This window comes from Miniopterus schreibersii (genome assembly GCF_964146895.1).
Source record: "Miniopterus schreibersii genome assembly, chromosome: 2".
Taxonomy (NCBI): Eukaryota; Metazoa; Chordata; class Mammalia; order Chiroptera; family Miniopteridae; genus Miniopterus; species Miniopterus schreibersii.
The window spans coordinates 81,577,371-81,600,645 of record NC_138102.1 but is presented as its reverse complement, the minus strand read 5'-3'; the positions used below and the strand labels follow the sequence as shown (position 1 = coordinate 81,600,645).

At 37.2% G+C, this 23,275-nt stretch overlaps 1 protein-coding gene and 1 pseudogene across 3 annotated transcripts in view; both read left to right on the top strand.

The window, feature by feature from the left end:
- The window catches only part of HTR2A (5-hydroxytryptamine receptor 2A), a 76,203-nt gene extending 63,084 nt beyond the window's left edge, over positions 1–13,119 (top strand). For both annotated transcript variants that reach the window (XM_081129601.1, XM_081129602.1), the window contains one exon: positions 9,496–13,119. In XM_081129601.1, the coding sequence (XP_080985727.1) occupies positions 9,496–10,295 (800 nt within the window). In that variant the 3' untranslated portion in view covers positions 10,296–13,119. The remainder of the gene's footprint in view (positions 1–9,495) is intronic.
- Positions 13,120–22,311: 9,192 nt separating this feature from the next.
- Positions 22,312–22,590, top strand: LOC308553207 (large ribosomal subunit protein eL36 pseudogene; annotated as a pseudogene). Its single transcript has one exon. The product of its transcript is annotated as a large ribosomal subunit protein eL36 pseudogene (transcript).
- Positions 22,591–23,275: the final 685 nt, after the last annotated feature.

Below are 23,275 nucleotides of genomic sequence, written 5' to 3'. Positions count from 1 at the left end.
TAAATGCTCCAATAAAAAGACATAGGGTGGCTAAGTGGGTAAGAAAACATGACCCAAATATATGCTGTCTACAAGAGACCTACCTCAAAACAAAAGACTTACACAGGATAAGAGTGAAGGGATGGAAAAAAATTTTCCATGCAAATGAAAAAAAACACAAATGGCTAGCAATACTCATATCAGACGAAATAAACTTTAGAATGAAGACTATAATGAGAAACAAGGCCACTACATAATACTAAAGGGATTGATCCAACAGGAGGATATAACCCTGATAAACATATATGCACCCAACATAGGAGCATCTAAATTTACCAAAAAACTTCTAGAGGACCGAGGGGATAAAAAGCTATGGTACATGTACACCATGGAATACTATGGAGCTGTAAAAAAAAAAAAGAAGGATCTCTTATCCCTTGGGACAGCATAGAGGGCACTGAAGAGTATTATGCTAAGTGAAATAAGCCAGTCAGAGAAAGACAAGTACCACATGATCTCACTCATATGTGGAACATAATAAACAAAATAAACTGATGAACAAAATAGATCCAGGGACATGAAAGCATGGAACAGACTGAGGAATGTCAGAGGGAAGGTGGGGGAGGGGAGTGGGTGGAAGAAATTAATCAAAGAACTTATATGTTTATAAGCATAACCCATGGGCACAGGCATTGGTATGGGGAAGGCCTGAGGGTGGGATGGATGTGGGGTGACGGGGATCAAGGGGGGAGAAAGGAGACATTTGTAATATTTTCAACAATAAAGATAATTTTTTTAAAATACATATTTAAACAATTAATTAATAACTGAGAAAGTTGAATAATAACTTTAAGACCAGATCACAAAGATTTTGTAGGGAGGGTTCAGTAGTTGGTACTGGTTTGAGTATTAGGGATGCTGTGGTGCTTTATGATATAAGATCTCTGTGGTATTTAAGGAAGCTGTGTATAAGAGAGGCTGGAGGAAGGAGAACTGACTACCTGTAGGCCTGGATTTTATATGGGCACCTGCTGCAAGCTGATTGTACAGACACCATAACTGTTTCTACACACATTCCAGACCAGGGTATCTGCAATGAAACATCACATGTAGGAATCATTCTCTAAGCTTTCAGAAAGAATAACTCCAAAAATCTCTCCCCTTTAAAACAAATGAAAGAAAGGATGTAATACTTTAAAAATGAGGTTCAATAATGTGGTGCACAGATTAATTTTTTTGTAAATTAATCTTTGCTCATGAGCATGTTGCTAAATATGCAGTCTAGGAAAGAACATGTTTTCATTGTTTGTGGATAGTGTAATTCAATTATTAAAAAAGAAAGAGATACTGGAATACAAGTCAAATTAAAGAATTTGAAAAGATGCTCTGTGACTTGTGACTCCAATAGCAGAACAAGGCTCTGATAACTCTTTCAAATTCCATTATATCATTCAGATTCTATTTGGGGTTTTGTAATATATTGTCAGGGGTAGAAGGTGGTAGATGGAAGTCAATCTGCCCTGGGATGAGGGACATGATGACTTTTCAGATGTGTTAGTAAGGCTGACAATCCACATTCAACAAGTCAGAATTCAATCTTTTTATCTTTCAGTGCAAGATTATCATATAAAAAGCACAACTTCTGGGCTCTGAAGCAGAAAGGAAAAGGAATTAGGGTCAGAAGAGCAACAGGCTGCCTTTCTAGGAAGCAATGACAAGGACACTTAGGCCACTAACTTTGGCAGTGAACAACTGCTTATACTTCAGGGAGACGGAACATTTCTTCCAAATATCATAGAGTGCCTGGGACAGAACACAGATTTAAAACCTTTTAGGAGCTTTAGTCTCCCCCCCCCCCAGATAACTCCTGTACAAATTGGGGGAGGAATAGAGGGCAGGTTTCTTTCCATCTCCATCAATTCTCTGCTTTACTGTGGGATGTTAACCTGATCCTGTGGGGAAATTAATAGATTTATTTAATTAAGGCAAGAGGCAGAGCTGTAAAATTTTACTTGATTTAGTTTTATTTAAAAATAAACACATTTTTACTACACTTTTAACCATATATATCTCAGATTCTCAACACTGGTTGTAAATTAGTATCATCCAGGTATACTATTGTTTTATTAATAATGTCCATGTGGGGTCTGAACATTAGTATTTTTTAAAATTTATCTTTATTGTTGAAAGTATTACAGATGTCCCCTTTTTTCCCCCCATTGATCCCCTCCACCCTGTATCCACCCTACCCACCCTTCTCCCATACCATTGCCTGTTCCATGGGTTATGAATTTGTGCATATAAATTCTTTGATTAATCTCTACCCACCCAACCCCACCTTCCCTCTGAGATTCGTCAGTTTGTTCCATGCTTCTATGTCTCTGGATCTATTTTGTTCATCAGTTTATTTTGTTCATTTATTCCACATATGAGTGAGATCATGTGATATTTGTCTTTTTCTTATTGGCTTATTTTGCTTAGCATCATACTCTCCAGGTCCATCCATGCTGTCCCAATGGGTAAGAGATCTTTCTTTTTTACAGCTGCATAGTATTCCATGGTATAAATGTCCCACAGCTTTTTTATCCACTCATCTACTGATGGACACTTGGGCTGTTTCCAGATCTTAGCTATTGTAAATTGTGCTGCTGTGAGCATTAGCATTTTAAAAGTACTAATATTAGAACTTCTGAGGATGGAGCTCAGGCAATATAATTTTTAAGAGCTCCCCAGGTAATTTTAATGTACAGCCAAAGTTGAAAATAACTGCTATGTAAAAAAGAAATGTGTTGATAATGATAAGAATTTTAGTTTTTAAATATCTGTCTGTCCTCAAATAATAATGCCTCACTAGAGGAAATTTAGACTTGGAGATTAAAGAATAGATTAGAGAATCATCAGGGAGTGTGTATGTGTGTTCTATGTGTAGGACATTGATATAATCCAGTGGTTATTAATTATATTGAGAGCAGAAACTTTTCTGATAATCTGATGAAAGCTCTTTCTCCAAACAATGTACATATATGTAAACTTTGCAGATTTTAGGATTATCAGTCTTCCTAAAACTAGTGTTAAGACATTTGATATAGTCATAGACTTTTACAACATAAAAAGAACAAATAAGCAGTTTAAAATAATCAGCCATAAGAATTGAGAAACCTAAAGCTGAGCCTTGATATTGCCCCTAAATTGCTACATGATTTCTAATTAAGTTACTTAAGCTTGCTAAACCTCAGTTTTTCTATAAAGTAAAATTTTTACCTGCCCATAGAGCAGTGTGGTTAATATTTTTGCAATTTTATTTTAAAAATCAGTTTTGCCCAGCTGATGTGGTTCAGTGATTGAACGTTGACCAATGAACCAGGAGTTCACAGATCGATTGCTGGTCAGGGCACATGCCCGATTTGCAGGCTCCATCCCCAGTAGGGGGCATGCAGGAGGCAGCTGATCAATGACTCTCTCTTATCATTGATGTTTCTATCTCTCTCTCCCTCTCCCTTTCTCTCTGAAATCAATAAAAATATAAAATAAAATAAATTTTAAAAAATCATTTGAGAGTAAATGAGTATAGGTGAAAGTACTTTGAAAATGTATGATTTATTATTACAGATATTTGAAATTAATCTAAGAAGAAGCATACAATTTCTTGGGTAACTCACACCCTTATGCAGCTCTCACTTTTATGTGCATCTGCCTTGTCAGCAGACCATAGATTATAAGGAATCTAGTTATGCTTAGGATCTACGGTCTACATCAGAAGGATGATGAGTCCCAGCCCCAGCTGCCCTATTATTCAATTCCTGTCTCCCTGCAGTACAATACTTCTGCAGCATTCACTACTGGTGCTTTCTGTCAAACTGCTAGTAAATTTATCCTTATAAATTGAAAAAATTCAGCATGAGTTAAAATGCAAAGGAAAGGTAGTAGTTCCAGAGTAAATGAAACCTATCAACCAAAACTTGCTCTTTTTCACAAGAGCCCTGAAGTATTTGTTTCTTTTCCCTCTACCTCCTACAAGACCTGAGGCCCTGGGGACTCCCACTGTCATGTTCCCTACCAGAGATTGCTACCTAGTAAAGCAGCCTTCTTATTTCCCAAGGAAACACTGTCTCAAAAGTACTTTCAGTCCCAGGATATTAGTGTAAAAATCTAGGATTAAGAATAAAATTCATCTTTCACAGCCAGGGTTTAAGGCCATTTACCTAGACTGTGGTAAGATGTTAACCAGAGGTGCAAACTTTATATGCAAAGAGTAAGCAGGGCTACCCTAAAAGAGACACCAGCCAAAGTCTGTGTGTTTCTGAGAGTCAGTGTTTCCCAGTCACTTCATTGTCTGAGTTGTAATAAGAAGAAATAAAAATGTGCATTGGTCCACATAGATACTGAATTTTGATTGCTGTTTTCCACTCAGAAAGAAAAATTAAACAAAATGCAGAGTCATGTAGTTCAAGCTACTTTCTGTTTGTTTATAAAGGAAAATGCTTTACATGCAGAAATTTCAAGTGAGAGGAGATGTCAGCTATTATCAAATAAAGCAGCCAGAAAATTAATGCACTGGAAATGGCTATGACCGCAACCTTAGATATAAGCCAGCAGCAGCATCTTTCAGCAGGAGCTTCTTTTTGAACTGCTTATTGTACCCACAAAGCCTACCTAAGTGTTTTAGTTCTTTTATGTAAAATTCCTTCCCATCTTTATAGAGTATTGCTTTAATTGTCTAGTTACTCTTTTCACAAACCCTTGCTGACCCCTGCTATGAGGGAGGCACTGAAAAAGGATGGTATATGGGATATTTAGGATATTTTTTATACATAAAGAAGAATGGGCCATTTAAAGACCTAATCAGTTGATTCTCCCCCTCAACTAGGTCTTTAAGTGGCCCATTCTTCTTTATGTATAACAAAAATACCCTAGGTCCCCCTTCTAGACAGGCTGCCTCTTGCCACATCCAATTTAAAGTGGCTCTTCATCCCAGAGCAGGGAAAGCTCTACTGCGGTGAGATGGCTCCATCAGCCTTTTCCCTCCCTGACCACAGAAGGTGAGCCATTCTGGAAGGGTGTGTGTGTGTGTGTGTTCGTTCTCCCCAAACAAGAACACTCATCTGAATTCCAAATTATTGAAGAATTTCGTGTTTCAGGTAATCCCATACTCTGGTTAATTGAGAACTGCCACTTATATAAGTCATCAGGTCACAAGCAATGATGGCAAAAAGCCCTCAAGGTGCACACCCAAGATTCTAATGACAAAATAATACAGCTTTTTTGAACACTTGATATTTTGTTTATGTATATCATGACTAATAGTAATAGCTATAATTTATCACATTAGAAAAGCCATCAACAGTTCAAGCTATAAAAAATTAAATTAATTGAGTCCCTTTGTCATCCTAGCAGAAGTTAATTATTACATCATTATTAACTATGTAACCAATAACCAAAATGCTTTTTAGCTTTTTTTGGTTTAAGAAGATCTATTATAATACTAATGTCTAACATATACAAAGTGAAATAGAACAAAATTAGAAAAAAATGAAGTTAATATATTCAATCTGAATAATTCTGCAGAGAAAGCTACTCTCATTGGGAGAGCATTCACTCTGGACTAAGCACTGTCCTAGGTCTCTGCGTATTAGATTTGTTTAGCCTCACCACATCCATGGAGACATGTAGGTGACATCTTCATATGATAGATGAGGCACTAAGGCCTACAGGGGTGACGTAATGGCCCAGGAGCAAAGAACCATGGCCAAGATTCAAATCTAGGTCTGTCTCACTCCAAATCATCCATTTAAATCAATGAAAAACTGTGAAACAAAGACATTGTAGATGAGAACAGGAAACACCTTTAAGTTATACATTCAAACACTTGGAAAATAAAACATTCTTCTTAGAAACCATGTCTTAACTTTATGATTAAGAGTTTCCTGAAGGCCACCCCTATGTTCATTGCAGTATTATTCACAATAGCCAAGATATGGAAGCAACCCAAGTGCCCATCAATAGACAAGTGGATAAAAAAGTTGTGGTACATAGGTACAATGGAATATTACTGGGCCATAAAAAAGAATGAAATCTTAACATCTGCAACAAAATGGATGGACCTAGACAGTATTATGCTATGTGAAATAAGTCAGTCAGAGAAAGATAAATACCATATGATTTCACTCACGTGCGGAATCTAAAGAACAAAGTAAATGAACAAACAAAATTGAAACAGACTCATAGATACAGAGAACAGGCTGATGGTTACCAGAGGGGAAGGGGGTTGAGGGGCTGGGAGTAAAAGATGAGAAATTAAGAAGTACAAATGGTAATTACAATATAGTCAAGGGGATGTAAAGTACAGCAATAATATTCTAATAACTCTGTATGGTGCCAGGTGGGTACTAGGCTTATCAGGGAAACATTTTGTAAAATATATGATTGTCTAACCACTATGCTGTACACCTGAAACTAATACAAAATAATATTTCATGTAAACTATAATTGAAAAAAAAATTAAATAAGAGTTTTCTGAAGGCTAAGCAAAACTGGTGTGTATCAAGAGTCTCAGATCACGTTCCTCTTGGAGCCATCATTCTTCCATCTCTTCTTGGCCCAAAGAATGTTCCCAACAACAGGCCAGGGACAGAGAAGAATGAAGGAAATGAAAAGTCATTAACCACACTACGTGTCCTTAAGAGCAATTCTGATGTCATTTATCTCCACCTTCCAAGAATACTGGGATGGCTTTGCAGAGACAAGTGACAAATATTGTCCATTAAATCTATGAAGATGCTGGAAAATGTTACTGAGAAAGATTTGTGTTAAGCATTACTTTAACTCAAGCTAATGTTTTCTCCTGGCAAGTATGGCCAGTGTGAGGTGATATGAGGTTAGGACAGTCAAGTCTATGGTTGAATGGAGCTGAGCTCTGTTCTGAGTATGCACAAGTTAGATTATAGATCCTCAAAGGAAGATTTTCCAGATGGGTAGCAAGAGTCAAGCAAGTAGTAGCCCCCAACTCTGGATTGGACCTGTGTTCTTGGCTCGGTGTGACCACTTATTAGACCCTACAGGGTGGTCAGAAGCAGTGACACTTCCTGTTATACAGTTCTGAGGGAACTGAAAACCTGGTCAGGTACTAGAGAGAAACTTTGTTCTGACTTTCTCCCAGGGCGCCCCTATGTTATCTACCCTTTCACAAAAGAAGCAACCTTAAACCAAGTTATACAGAGTATTTGATTCATCTTCCTCTTCTTCCTCATCATTCTGATTCTTCCTTTGTGGCAGTCACATAATTGCCTTGGCCTTTCCCAGGCCAGTAGAGGAAAACTTCCCCAAAACGGCACAGTGGTGGTGGTGGCCAGCTGAATCTCCCTTTAACAAGGTCCTACATCATGGGGGAGAAATTAGCATGATGAGAGGAAAAGTGTTGCCTTTACTTACTCTGCTCCCTCCTCTGCCTAAACCTGTGCCTGAGGGAGGTTCCCCAAATTTGAGTGACAGAGCAACTGACCATCAGCTCATGTTCCCATATATTATCTCATCCTGCACCCAATTCGTGTATTTGTCAATAAAAGTCTGTGACTGCTTATTATTTTGTAACACACTCTTATGAATGTTCTCCTACTGAAGATATATAATGACCTTATAGGAAAATTAGAAATTTGAAGACTGACTCTATATTTAATTATATTAAGGAAATATTAAACTTCTGTTTAGGAATGGGAATGGTACTGTGATAATCAGGTTTTTTTAAGTGTGTGTGTGTAAAAAATTATTTAGAGATTGAATTATATGATGCCTGGGATTGGCTTCAAAATAACATGAGCTGGGGGTGTTGCAGAAGGTAGGGGTGTTGGCAATACAGAATTGCCCTTGAGTTGATTATTGTTGAAGCTGGGTAATGGTTTTATTGTGCTTGGTTTTGTTTTGGTTTGGTTTGCCATATATCAGGATTTTTCTATAATAAAAAGCTTTTCAAAAGAGAATAGAAATTGGTAAAGTTTACTTTACATTCACATTAGAAAATCATATTTTTCAAAAATACTTCAAAAATGTTAAATGGAATAGGAAGATCTAAAATTGTATATAAGATGTTTCATGTACATATATATTTACATATGCACATAAATAGAAGAAGAAACTACACAAAATGTGTATCCCTGCCTGGCAAGAATACATGTTATTTTTCTTTATTCACTCTTTTGTTTTGTTTCCGTACTTTTCAAATATTCCAAAAAGAAAAATGCTTATAATTTAATAAAATGTGTGCATGATGTGTGTGTGTATTTACCTAAAATAAACCACATTGTGGTGAAAAAGAAGGACTCGGTGTGATACCACATTTCCTCCCCTTTCAGCCTATGTGCCTTTTGCAGGTCTCCCCACAGCACTCTGCTGGGACAGAACATTGGGCAGTTCACAGCCTCTGAGGTTGTAGGCGCCACTATGAGCACTCAGGGAAGAATTTGCCATTTTCAGTGGAAAGCAAGTGGCAGTTATTAGCTATGATCACTACATACTTTGGATCTGGATTTGCGGCACCTTTCTTTATAGTGAAACACCAACTGTTTAAGAAATAAAGGTGTTTTAGTTGATACATAAAACAGATATGAAGAGGAGCATTTTAAGAGGTGCAATTTCTTTGAAAAATGGATCCAACTGTTGAACTTGACATACTAGATGTGTTTGTAAATAAACTCATGGCATAAAAATTTTTTTAAAAAAATAAGATAAACAGCATCATATTGTAAATGGTGATTATCTCTGGATGGCATCATTATTGGTCATTGTTATTTTTATTTCTTTTTCTCTGTGTATTTTCTTCCATTAATAAATATAATATGATCAGAAAAATATAGCATGAAATATTGTCTAGATTTATTGTACTTCTTTATAGGTAAAAGGTTATATAAGGCAAAATAACATACAACTATTATAAACTATATATTATATATAGTCAAAATATATTATATATTAATATATATTATTATTAATATATATTAGAATTAAATGTTATAACTACATATTATAATACATATAATTTACCATTACTGTATAATAACTAATACCTGTAAGTAAAGTTCAAGAGAAATTTAAATTTTCTTTGAAAGTATATGTTAAACTTTTGCCCGGCCAGGTGTGGCTCAGTGGTTAAGCGTCGACCTAGGATCCAGGTGATCAGGGTTCGATTCCCGGTCAGGGCACATGCCTGGGTTGCGGGCTGCAGCCGATCAATGACTCTCTCATCATTGATGTTTCTATCTCCCTCTCCTTTCCTCTCTCTGAAATTAATAAAGATATATTTTTAAAAAAGAAAATATATGTTAAGTTTTAAACAATGGTGAAATAAAGGAATTCCAAGAGAACTGTAATTCCGAGGTAATTTTAAATTGTCACTGAAAGTATATGTTAAGCTTTTAAACAACATTGATATAAAATCCTTTGCACGGCCACCATTATGTATCAATGCTCTGGCCTTCATGTACTCAATTCCTTAATAATCATGTTTCATTTTCTGTCTAATTCTAGGTATATCCATGCCAATACCAGTCTTCGGGCTACAGGATGATTCCAAGGTCTTTAAGGAAGGGAGTTGCTTACTTGCTGACGATAACTTTGTTCTGATAGGCTCCTTTGTGTCATTTTTCATCCCCTTAACCATCATGGTAATCACCTATTTTCTAACTATCAAGTCACTCCAGAAAGAAGCTACTTTGTGTTTGAGTGATCTTGGCACTCGGGCCAAATTAGCTTCTTTCAGCTTCCTTCCCCAGAGTTCCCTGTCTTCAGAAAAGCTCTTCCAGCGGTCGATCCACAGGGAGCCAGGGTCCTATGGCAGGAGGACTATGCAGTCCATCAGCAATGAGCAGAAAGCCTGCAAGGTGCTGGGCATCGTCTTCTTTCTGTTTGTGGTGATGTGGTGCCCCTTCTTCATCACGAACATAATGGCCGTCATCTGCAAAGAGTCCTGCAATGAGGACGTCATTGGAGCCCTGCTCAATGTGTTTGTTTGGATCGGTTACCTCTCCTCAGCAGTGAACCCACTGGTGTACACACTGTTCAACAAGACCTACAGGTCAGCCTTTTCGCGGTATATTCAGTGTCAGTACAAGGAAAATAAAAAACCATTGCAGTTAATTTTAGTGAACACTATCCCAGCCTTGGCCTACAAATCTAGTCAACTCCAAAAGGAACATAAAAAGAGTTCAAAGAAAGATGCCAAGACAACAGGGAACGACTGCACTATGGTTCCTCTAGGAAAACAAAATTCAGAAGATGCTCCTACAGACAATATCAACACAGTGAATGAAAAGGTTAGCTGTGTGTGAGAGACTAGTTGCCATGGCAACCGTGGAGGACCCACAGAACAGATTTGCACCTATCTGGAAAAAAGGAAAGAAAAGATAATAGGAGACTGGAAAAAATTAGGCGGGTCTAATAGAACCAACAACAATATCTACATGCCTCATTTTATTCAGTTAGTTAAAAGCAGGGTTAAATGCCACAAAATGTGCACTTCAAAAATGTTCTGACAGCATTTCAGCTGTGAGCTTTATGATGCTTATTTTTAACATTGTAAATGATATGTCTTTAAAGTAATTAGCTTTTATTGTGTAATTATAATGAGGACACAAATCTAAATTAACTTCTATTTTCAAGTGAAAACCTTGCTACTATGTTGTTAATTGATGGCATGAGTTGGTTACCTACTGCTATAAATAGAAATAGCTATAAACAGTGAAAAGTTGATTGAATAGCATAGCTTCTTAAAGAACAATTCTCTTTAAAACTTACCATGATACGTATTTGGAACAATAAAAAAATAAGGCACTAAGAACAGTGTTATGAAGTCAGTATTGCTAAGATAATTAAATGAAATACTTGACAACTTTTTCATAGTTGCCATTTTGATATACTCACAAAGTTGCTGGCATTTGCTGCATTTCAGGTTAATTCTTCTCAGAAGTGAAAAAGATTTTAATGTTATTTCATAAATATTGCTGCTTTCTCTTCTACTACCTGGGCTTTACTCTGAATTTAAAATATGGTCTTTAGTGTTTGTTCTACTAGCTATCCTATCAAAAGGATAATTTAATGTTACCTAATACATTCCTAGAAATTGCTTCTCCTAAACGGCACCATAGAGGTGTTTGGTAATTTGCTCTTTATGACAGCATCGTGCACACTCTCTTAGAGCAGTAAGCAGTATTGATGTGACTGTGTCAGGACTGAGGAATAAACTCGGGCTTTTGGCTACTGACAGCAATAGAGTCTTAGGACATCTCTGTAAAATGCAGGTGACCTTCCTATGGGCACCCATCAATCAGGTAAATTGATGCTCTCAGAGCAATCAATCTATATTATTTACTGTTCGGCTTTGGTTTCACAATCATCTTCTGAGTGTATACTATCTATGAGGAAATGTCCTAGGTACTAAAGATATAAAAATAATTAAAATAAGATCTTTGCCTTTAAAGGAAATGACCTAATTGGACTGGTCCTTGTCAAAAATATTAACAGACTTATTTTGAGAATCAATTCAATTTATTTATTTCTTACTGGTTCAGAAAGTGGTTTGTTTCTACTGAGGGTAGTTTTCTCAATAGGTTTCCTGATGAATATTAACAAAGCACAGGACGGGGAAAATATCACTTGAGGTCAAAATTTACAATTAGTTTAAAACTGGGTACTTCAACCTGGATCCAACCTATGACTACCAAAGTTTTGAGGAAATTTTTTGTTCTATGTCCCTAAAGACTACCCACTGACATTGTACTCCCCAATTTTTCTTTAAAAAAAAAAAGCAGTAATATAATATTTTCTATTGAATGAGAAATAGTTTTTTGCTCTAAGCCATTTGAATAATATATAGATTTAAAAACTAAAGAACATGGGAGGTGCCACTGTATAATTTGGAAATGCATTAGGGCTATCCTAATTATGTCCTTATAGATACAATGAAAGGTGTTTAGTTTGGAGGTAGAATTTATAGCAAATCACTAGTATAAAGGCTGCATTTGATCTGAACTACTTTAAAGATTATACCATACTAACTAATAAAAATACAAGTGTTAAAAAGTCTCTGCTCTTATGCATTTTGCCTTAGTTTATAACTCTGCACATCTCATTATAAGTTAGAGAAAAGATTACAGATTCCACCCATATACTCAATCTTGATAAAAATGAACATAAATACTGCCTGACAGATGTCTTTTGAGTACATATATGTTACAAATGTGTGTGTTTTTCTCTCCATAAGTATCTATTCAGGTATATATTATAGACAAATGTGCATCTGTATACATGTACAGACATGTTCCCATGCACTTTATTTGATATTTATATATTTACATGGAGGAAAAGCAAGAGTCATTAATGAAAACACTCAGTATATACATATGTGTGCATGTTTGTATCATGTTGATTCAAATGTGAATTAATGTTCTAATGTTTCTATGACCTTCCATTGCTGTCAAAGCAGATTAAAATGTAACAAGTATAAGTTCTTTAAATAAACTGGAAGTTGAGCTAATTTTATGGGAAGACTGTAACACAACTCTACGAGGGTTTGGAAAACAATGGTCCTCCTATATAGTTGATTGACCTTAAATAAAATGGTACCTTCCGGACCTTTGTTTAGTTTGGAGACTTTCTGACTATTAAGGCTTTTTAAATATACCCCTCACCCCAGTGAAACACAGTCCTTGAATGATTAATGGATCTGTAATTAAAGAACTCTGTCCTAGTCGATACTATTAAAATAGAGTGAGCAACCTTACTCTACTTTAAGTTGAATAGCAGATTCTTCTATACTTAAAGAAAGAAATTAAATACCTTAATTAGGAAAACTCTCAGTTTAAAGCATACTTAATCTCTTAGCCACAGCACTTATCTCATGGTCATTTTTTAAAGCGCTACTGTAGCCAAATGGAACTAAGTTACTGTACTGCTTTTGGCAAAGGGTGCTTCTCCTATTAGTGCATCAATGAAACATATTTATAAAGTTTTTAAGTTATTCTGTGCCATATGTAACAAAAAGTTAAGATTGTTTTATGTAATGATTTTAATCAAGTCTATTCTAAAAGATTTCAAGATAGAATGAATAATTGTAAATAAAGCATACTCAAAAATAAATGTAATTTTGTGAGTTCATAGTTGTGTCTACTGAAGATATTTGCTCACAACCTTCCAGGCTTGGAATCCAAGTACCATTGAAATACTTTGAGAGCACAAAGCCTGTGTTTCTGGGGCTCAATCACAGAGATAGGACCCACCTGGCTGTTACATTTATGGTCATGGTCCAGTTTCCAGATATCATCAGCAGACAAATGTTCCATTGTTGATCACTATGTCTGGATCCACATAGCCTAGGAACATAGATAACCAGCTGTTGCTGTACTCCAAACACATGCACACAGGTACGTGTGGATACACTTGTACAGGTGTGCCCCAAGACATGCACACACACACACACACACACACACACACATATTTTCACAGGAGCTAGTTTCAGGAATTAAAGTAAATTAAGGAGACACTTTATCATTGAATAAGCTGAAAGTTGCCCTAATTCATCATTTAACCTTTAAATATAGGAGAATTCTATGAAATAGGAACAGTAGGTGTCTTTTCCAGGTGTTTATTGCTCTATGTATTAAGTACCTGCCATATCCAGGCATTAAACTGATTGCTTTGCTTGCTTCACTTGATGGAATCCTCACAACAAGTTTACAAGGTAGGTATTATTATTTCCTCTTTTTCATAGATGAAGAAACTGAGATTCAGAGCAGTTAGTAACATGCCCAAGGTCACAAAGCTGGCAAGAAAAGTGGCAAGTTCAAGCCTGGGTTACCTGGCTCTGAAGCATAGTTTTCCCTACTCAAACTGGGACAGGAGAAAGAGGACACTGGGTTCAGAACCAAAAGATGCAAGTCCCCAACTTAGCTTTCCTATTCACTGGTTATATAAACTTGGACAAGTCACTTAATAACTCTGTGCCTCAATTTTATTGTCACTAAAATGGAGCTACTAGAACCTGTCCAGGCAACCTGACAAAGTCACTTAAATGAGATCATGGCTGTGGCTGCCGTTTATAACTCTATAAATGTTATGAATGTATTGTTACTAAAAAGAAAAAACCCAAAGCATCTATGTATTATTAGCCGCCAGGGCAGATTCTAGACAAAATTATGAGATAGGCAATATTGTTATTCAACAGCTTCTACTATTCTCTCTGTAAATGCTTCTCATTTTAAAAAACATTTGCTTCTGCTTTGTCCTGACCATGATGCAATTCCCTTTCTTGGCACTCTTTTCTTGTACCTCCATCAAAACTTACTAATTTTATGTCCCGTTCCCTCAGGTTTCTCCTCTCTGCTAGAGCATTAATAAGTAATTCAAGCTGATAAACCATTGTCTATGACTGAGATCCCTGTAGCTGTTCACTATAATGATAATCCAAAAGGCAAAAACTAAAGGCAAAAATTTTAGGCACCAGGAAAACAAGTGAGAAATAAATTTGTACACAAGAAATGTTCTGGCACTGTTCAAATAATCCACAGAAAAACAAGCACCTTCAGACACTACATAACTTATATAAACTTTTAGAATTTAGCATTGAATTTTAATTTACAATAATAATGATTTTAAAAGAAACACCTGTGGATTCTATTCAAAACTGAGAATATTAATAATATTACTAAGCTCTTTCTTAAGTTTTATAGTCAATGGTATTTGCCCTAGTAAATATGCCATAAGACAAAACTTCTTTGTTAATTTATTATTTTCGCAGGTGCCTTACAAAAACAAATGGTTTCTCTGTTTTCCCTTAATGGTATACACACCGATCCTAGCTCTGATCTACCTTTTTGATATTTATCATCAGTATGTCCATGTGAGCCAACACATTATGGGGAGTTTTCACACCCAGATGGAGCCTCAGGATTTGCTGGGACCCCATTCATTGCAGCAGAAGACTGAGGCAGGAAACCTGGGTGTCATCGGCTGCCACTGTCTTACTTTGGACAAGTCAAAGCCTCTTCTCCCTCAAGTGTATAATAAAGGATGTAAAGTCAGTGATCTTTTCAGGGAGTCTCTTCTCAGTCTATGTTTCTCTGAATGCTAAGGAATCCAGTCAAGCTTTTTTTTTTTAATCCTCACCTGAGAATATTTTTTCCATTGCTTTTCAGAGAGAGTGGAAGGGAGAGAGAGGGGGGGAGTGAGAGAGAGAGAGAAAGAGAGAAACATCAATGTGAGAGAGACATATTGATTGGTTGCCTCCTGCACACACCCCAACTGGGGCAGGAGATTGTAACTGAGGTACATGCCCTTGGCCGGAATCGAACCCAGGACCCTTCAGTCCGAGGGCCAATGCTCTAACACTGAGTCAAACCAGCTAGGGCTCCAGTTAAGTTTTTGATGAACCAAGGCACAGTTTCATCTGGAAAGAATATTCTGGAACTCACAACTCTCATATTCCCTTAAATTCTTTAGATGAATCTCAAATAAATGACAGCTTTCACTTTTACATGGGAATCTTATGAGAAAAATAAAATTGTTAATGACCTAAGGAGTTTCTAAGATATGAGACCAGGAGTCAGATATCAACATAAATGATTCCTAATATAGCATTTTTCTCACAGTTGGCCTCTCTTCTGCACTGTTTAGCTGCTATGAGATATTGGGTTGCTCTTCTGAACCACCCCCAGGCTTTCTGAAGAACAAGTGCTCTCAATATTATCTGAACTCAAGTGCCTTGAAGCATTAAAATTTACGAGCACAAATAGATTTAGAATTTATCTAAGATGTTTGTTGGTGCAGAGAAGATCTCTTTTTTAGAGCCAGATGTTTGTTGAAAGTGAACCAAGACCATTTAAGTTTTTATTTTTAATTAGGATTATGAGATCTTAAAAGGGTTTTTATTCTGGCTTCTGGAAAACAGCACAATTTGTACTTCCTGTCCTAAATTTATTTCAGATATTTAAGGGTAATAGTATGCCATTATTTAGATGATCTTGTTTTATTTGGGGTGACCAAGTGCAGAGCCGAGATGCAAATCTGGTTACAGGCCATTTATGTGTGAAGTGACCCAAGGAAGCAGACAGAATTAGGGAAGAAGTTTAAAGTCTATTTAAGGGATGGAATCAAGGGTACTGCAGACAGTTAGGGCTCAATTACATCAGTAGTAGGAGGTGACTTGGGACTCTTCACCACATAGGCAACTAAAATCAAGGTTGGGCCAAAAGCAATTGTTTGAGATCTTGTATGAATGCTTCACCCAGTTGGTGATTAATTGTGGTCTCAAAACTCAATATGCCTCCTCAATAGAAAGTGATATTATAATGGTTAGTAATAATTTTTAAATAAACATTCATTTATATTATACAATCACATCTAAACTTATTCCTGAGACCCTATGACCAGCACACACATTTCATGTCGAGTCAAACTCAGAAGCATTTAAGCATTTAAACTCATTTTAAGAACTCAAAAGTATGCTACAGATAATTCCTTCCAGCCCTGCTAAGATAGTTGTGGTAGCCATTAAACTCAGAACCATCCAATCTATCTTTCTTACTATAAGACAAAAAGCAGAAGGAATGTAAAAGAAAGATACTGATGTCAATATTTATTTACATTTTACCAACTATTCTGTGCTAAAGGCTTTAACATATATAACCACAATAATGTCTATTTACATCTCAGTATAACTAATGAGAAAACTGATTCTCAAAGAGAAACTTGCCCAATTTCATCACACTTTCATTGTTAAACTGTTTAACAGTCATACAAATTCAGGTGCAGATCTGTATGACTGTTCAACTTTTACTGTTTCCTGTTTCCACTATGTCAAAGATAAGAAAACATTTTCTATGAAGGGTAAATAGTATATATTTTAGGTTTTGTGGACCATGCTCTGTCACAGCTCTGATGTTGTAATATGAAAGCAGCCATAGGCAATAAGCAAATGAGAGGATGCGGCTGTCTTCCAATAAAACCTGTATTTACAAGAAACAGGTTGTGGGCCAGATTTGGCGCATGGGCCATAATTAGCCAATCTCTAGACTATGCCATCTAACAAGAACAATGATAATAACTACAACAACTACAACAACATGCATGACTATTGCCATCACAACTATTTATATGAGCCCTTATTGTGTTAGGTACTTTAACATATCACTTCACTTAATCTTTACAAAATCAACACTACATTCTTCCTATTATTATCATCTCCCTTGTATATAAGGAAACCGGAAATTAAGTGGCATGCCCAAGCTCACACATAGTAAGTGGTAGAGCTGGGTTTTAAATCAACATCCATATTCTCAGCTATTTGCTCTGTTTCTTCCCTTACCCAGAAATGCAAGAGCACACCTCCATCATGTCTCCATTGTGTCTGAGGCTGCATTGTCTGAGTTAAACAGAACTCTAAACTTGTGAATGTACAATTTCTCCTAAAGTCCCTAACTTGTAAATTAGACTTTGCTGAATAAACAGAATGTCAAGCCATAAGTATAGCTCACCATCAACATGATCAATTCTCTATATAAAGTATCATTCCTGATCTTACAGGATATAACCATGCTACATTGACTGCTCCCTCTTCTCTTGGCTCATCTTCATGCCCAGAGAATGCAACATTAAGTTCCTCTTAAATGAAGGGAAAAAGTAATAAACTCTATGTCTTTCATACCAGTAGAATTATAGTCAAAAATAAAGTTTTGATATATCTTTTCTATGTCTTGCACTAATGAATAAAAGAATAAATTTGAGCTGAGAAAAAAAATACTACTTAAAATGAATGTTAGATGTGCTGGTTAGTTGGACAATTTCCCTCAAGTTCCTTCAGAGAATATGAGGTTTAATTGTCAGGATACACATAGCAATGAGTAAGCAGGAATCACTAACATCAAATAAGGCTCACAGAAGTCCAGAAGGAAGACCACAAGCAGTCACACCAAATCTAAGGCTACCTGAGGTTACACAGGCACAGGTTCCTCCAGTTTCTTCAGAGGGCTTGATTACCATGGGACTCAGCTACTCTTTCTCTCAGCCTGTTCCCTGTGCCTCTTTTACTCCCCCTACTCCTATCATTTGGCTTCCTGGCAGCTCCTACTTACTTTTAACATCATCTTTCATGGTCCCCCATGACCTCTCTCTACCTCATGGTCTTTCATCTTCTACACCTGCCACCAATTACTCAACCTTTTATATACTCCCCTGTCCAGATTTCTGAGAGGATGATAGGGTTGGTCCACCTTCTCCCAGTTTGGAGAAAGATTTTGTTCTAAGCCCCCTCTAGATGCCCTTCTAATCCAATCAGCTGTGGTGAACTGTGCAGAATGTTCCCGCTAATGGATCCCTGGACAGAAGAGTTTTCACACAAGAGGCTAAGAATTGTTCAGCACTGTGTCTAATCATCACCATATCTGAAAATAGAAAGAGTCTATTGACTTATGTCCTGGGAAGGGTAGCCATCTCTTTCAAGTAGCTCTCGCGTTTCTTACTTTAAATTTTTCCCTTCTAATACAACTATCTCCAATTTCCTGTTACTTAGTCTTTAAAATAAAATGTCACACTTTAAAGAAACTTCACACTTTAAAGAATGTCCCCAAAAGTGAGCCAGCAAATTTTCTTTTATGGGTCAATCTGCAAAATAGTCATTGCTGAAAAATACAAGAGTTTAAATATGAAATTTAAGAAATACAATGGACAGGGTATGAACAAATTTAATGATGCTTTTTCAACACTTGCCCTCAGAAGTGTGATTTGATGATCTCAACAAGCAATCACAGTGAACCATGATTAAAATAGCCATGTTACAATCTAAAGAAAATTAGACAATTCAAGAGGAAAAAAACTGCCAAGGCTCAGTAGAAGAGAAAAACATTTAGTAGCTAAATTAGAAACACTTATGTCATTGGGGTAGTCCTCCAATCACTGATACGCTGATGTTATGGAGACATACCTAGGAGAGGAAAGACCCAGAATATACCTGCAGCCGTCAGTAGAATGCCCAGCTTACACCTGTGAGCAGAGAATGGATTTAATTATCCACAAAATGGAGCTCTAAGAAGAAATGAGGGAAGACTATAGGGTGTTAATAAAAGTAAGTTAATAGCACAGCTGGGCGTGGCTCAGCAGTTGAGTGTCGACCTAGGATCCAGGTGATTGGGGTTTGATTCCTGGTCAGGGCACATGCCTGGGTTGCGGGCTCAATCCCCAGTCGGGGGCGTGCAGGAGGCAGATGATTAATGACTCCCTCATCATTGATGTTTCTATCTCTCTATCCCTCTCCTTTCCTCTCTCTGAAATCAATAAAGATATATTTTTTAAAAAATAAGCTAATAATGGTAAGGCCATTATGGAAAAGTTGTATTTTAAATCTAATGCTAAAAGATTTAGGAAGATGTTAGGAAGACATGGGCTTAGGAGTTATGTAGGCATTACTTCAAATTCTGCCTCTACTACTTACTGACTGTAAGAAAAAATTGCTTAACTTCTGTGAGCCTCATCTGTTAAATGGGGATGATAATACCTTTGGGAGTGTAAAAATTGGAGGGAGATCCTTGAACAGGGTGTGGTGTATCTTAGAACATATGACAACTATTAACATTATTAGCTAGAGAGCAAAGAAGTAACTCTTCTTCTTGGGAGGACCAGCCTGCCTATATCCCACAGAAATGGGGACAAAAATGAAGGCAAAATGACCTCTAGAGCTAACAAACCATGGGCAAAAATTACACATGAGGTTTGGCAAGCCTCTCAAACTAATCTATTTCCATCTTGTTTTTCCCATTGTGTTTATATAGTACAGTGAGTTATCAAAAAAAACCCAATCGGCTATTGTTGGGGGCTCCTTTGCCAGTATAAACTTAAAAGGAAGTCATTTCCTTTCCCTACCTCTACCTGTCTCTAAAGCTCCTTCCTATGAGAGAGCTGGTAAACATTGGGGTTATGTCATATCAGAAGCAGAGAGAATGGAGACTAATGCTTTAAACTGTACTGGCTGTAATGGCCTGCACCAAGGTTTCCCCAAGATTTGGAGAAGTACAGCGGTGAACTGTACACTTCTTTAAGTGACAAAAATCTGCCCTCTGCTCTGTCCAGGACCCTGGGAGCTAGTAAGGCCTGTCAGGCAGCCAATAAATGGCAGACCAGGAAACCAGACACCTTAGTAAAAGAACTCCAGGCCCGATGCTGGCATGGAGGGAGTGATCTTCCTAGCTTTCCAACACTGCACGACCATAGACACGAGCATTTAAACGTTTCTGAAGTACAACCTTTGAATTCTTGTAAAGTAAGGGGATGGGCCCACTGGTAACAGTGACCAAACTAGACTTTTCACCAGCCTTTGAGGTGGGAAGAAGAAATCAGGCCCAGATTTATTTTTACTTTAAAAAATAGGTAATTATTTTTGTTCTTATGTGTCATTGTATACAGTTATAATAAAAAGGAAGAATGATGGAATGTTACATTTCCTTCTCAAATATGTCCTCTGGTGATATAAGACTGTCAGTTCTGCCTGCCCATGCATAAGGTGGCTTCCTTTTGTTCTAGTTAAACTGTCCTTGGTCAGAACAATCCTGTTTTCACTGAGGAATTCTTATACCACTGCCTAACATTTTTTTGGCATCATCTGTCCAGCAACCACAGCTTTCCAGAGCAGAATTATAAAGAGAAAAGTGTGAAAAGAGCTTCTAAGCTGCCAAAATAATTTTCACTAAGGCCATAGACAAAACTCTTCCCTTTATTCCATAGAAAATGCCCTCAAACCCTGAATCAGAGTCAGTCATTGATGTGATAACAAATATGTCACCCACAACTTTTATATACTTGAAGTCCCACATATCTCAGAATTGTCGTAAGGATCATGGAATGAAGTGCTGTTAATTGCTATTGCCTGGTTTCTTGTTACAAAATAGATAAGGGACAGAAAATGGGAAAACAGGGAGGAAATAGGATCTAAGGAACAGCTGAGGTATGTGGCCACCATTATCAAGGGGGAGACAGAAAAACTACAAAGTGGGCAGTGGAAAAAAAATCACCATAGGTCAGTGATTTTCAACCAGTGTGACACAAGAAATTTTAAAACATGCAATACATGATTATTTAGTCAGGGGCACTGACCTTTTTCCCCTTAGATTCTCAAATAAAAAAAGTGACAACAGCCAACACAACAATAGCCATCTGGTGAAAATGAATCAAAATTATACCCCCTTTTTTTTTGGTCAGATTGGCAAAAAATATATTTGTTGGTGTGCCGCAGAATTTTATTAGTTAGTTTATGTGTGCCATGAGATGAAAAAGCTTGAAAATTGCTGCCTTATGTCAAACAGTTTCATTCCTGGCTACAGATCCCACATGCTTCAAAGGCCTTCAAAACAATGGTGCTCAGTCTTCAGAATAGCTAGAGAGTTGATTTAAAGCACAGATTCCAAGGATCTGTCCAGGTGACTCAGTTGGTTGGAGCATGGTCTCCATACAACAAGGTTGTAGTTTCAATCCCTGGTTGGGCCACATACAAGACTCAACCAATGGATGAATGCATAAATAAATGGAACAAGAAATCATTGTCTCTCTCTCCCTTCCTCTCTCTCTAATCAACAACAAAAAAATTTTTTTTAAGTGCAGATTCCAGAGCCTCCTTCTGGAATTCTCCTTGGAGCTATCTAGGGTTGGACACAGCCATATGAAGTTTTTTGTAGGACTCTGGGTGTTTCTTCAACAGTTTGTCCATAGACCACTTTTCAGGAAACACTGACCTGAAGGTGTGACTATATTCCTTCAATTCACATTTATTAAAAATATACCCAGGCCTGGCCGGGCATGGCTCAGTGGCTGAGCATTGACCTAGGATCCAGGAGATCACAGTTTGGTTCCTGGTCAGGGCTCATGCCCCAGTTGCTGGCTTCATCCCCAGTTGGGGGTGTGCCGGAGGCAGCCAGTCAATGGCTCTCTCTCATCATTGCTGTTTCTATCTCTCTCTCTTCCTCTCCCTTCCTTTCTCTGAAATCAATAGTTATATTTTTAAAAATAATAATAATAAAATTAATTAATTAAATAAATAAAAACCAATAATCTATTCTTAAAAGCAAACCAACACACACCCAGGTCCCAAGTTGGACGCTGGGAAACAGAGAATAGGGAGGCATGGTCTCTGCCCTCAGGAAGACCACAGCCTAGTTGGAAATACAGACAAGTAAATAAAATCTGCAATAGTGTCGTTAATGCTATACAGGCACATATTTATATATAAACTAGCCACATTGGCAATACAAAGAAAAGAATTATAAACTCGGTCAGCCTTTCTGCTGCAGCAGGCATTGAAGAGCAGAAGCCATGGCTCTGAGCTACCCAGTGGCAATGGGCCTCAACAGGGATCACAGGTGACCAAGACCATCAGCAAGCACACCAAGTTCATGAGGGACATGATCACAGAGGTGTGTGGCTTTGCCACATTTAAGCGGCACCATGGAGCTACTCAAGGTCTCTAAAGGTAAGAGGGCCCTGAAGTTCATCAAGAAAATGGTGGGGACACACATCCATGCCCAGAGGAAGAGAGAGGAGCTGAGCAATGTGCCTGTAGCCATGAGGAAGGCAAGAGCCAAGAAGGACTGAGACCTGTCCTTCTTGTGTAATAAAACCTGTTCAGAAAATAATAATAATAATAATAAACTCTGCTTCTATTGGGCTAAGAAACTTTCCTTGATGAGGTGTTTGAGTTGCATCATGCACAAGTATGAATTCACTAAGCTGATGTGAGAGAAAGGGCATTTTATTTCATTTTTTTCATAACTATTATTTTATTATAATCATAAGTAAATTGCTATTCTTCATAGTAATTTCTGACAGTGGAATAATGACCTAAGCGCACTGTGTAACATCTGGTATACCTTCTATAGACTAAAAATAAATTAGAATTTTTAAATTTTTTTAATGTAACATCTGCATAACAATTTTATTCAAAGCCAAATTACGTGCTCTTCCTGTTGATGATGTAGGAAGATACATTTAGGGCATTTTATTAACAGATGAGCCTAGATTTGGAAATAGTAAGGATGATCAGTGAACTGCAAGTCTTAGGTTGAGAGTGAAGAAGGAGGGAGAGAGAAATAACCAAAGACAATGTGAAACTGTACAGGTAGGAGCCAAATCAATGAGAAACCAAAATTGGAAAATTTCATGTTAGGAATCTCTCCAGTGGGCAGTGGTGGGGCCACTGACTAAACTAGTGAGACAGCATCAAAGTGGACCTTTGATCACTCAGGTGCCAGTGGAGCCCACTGTTGAAGGTAAAGGTGTA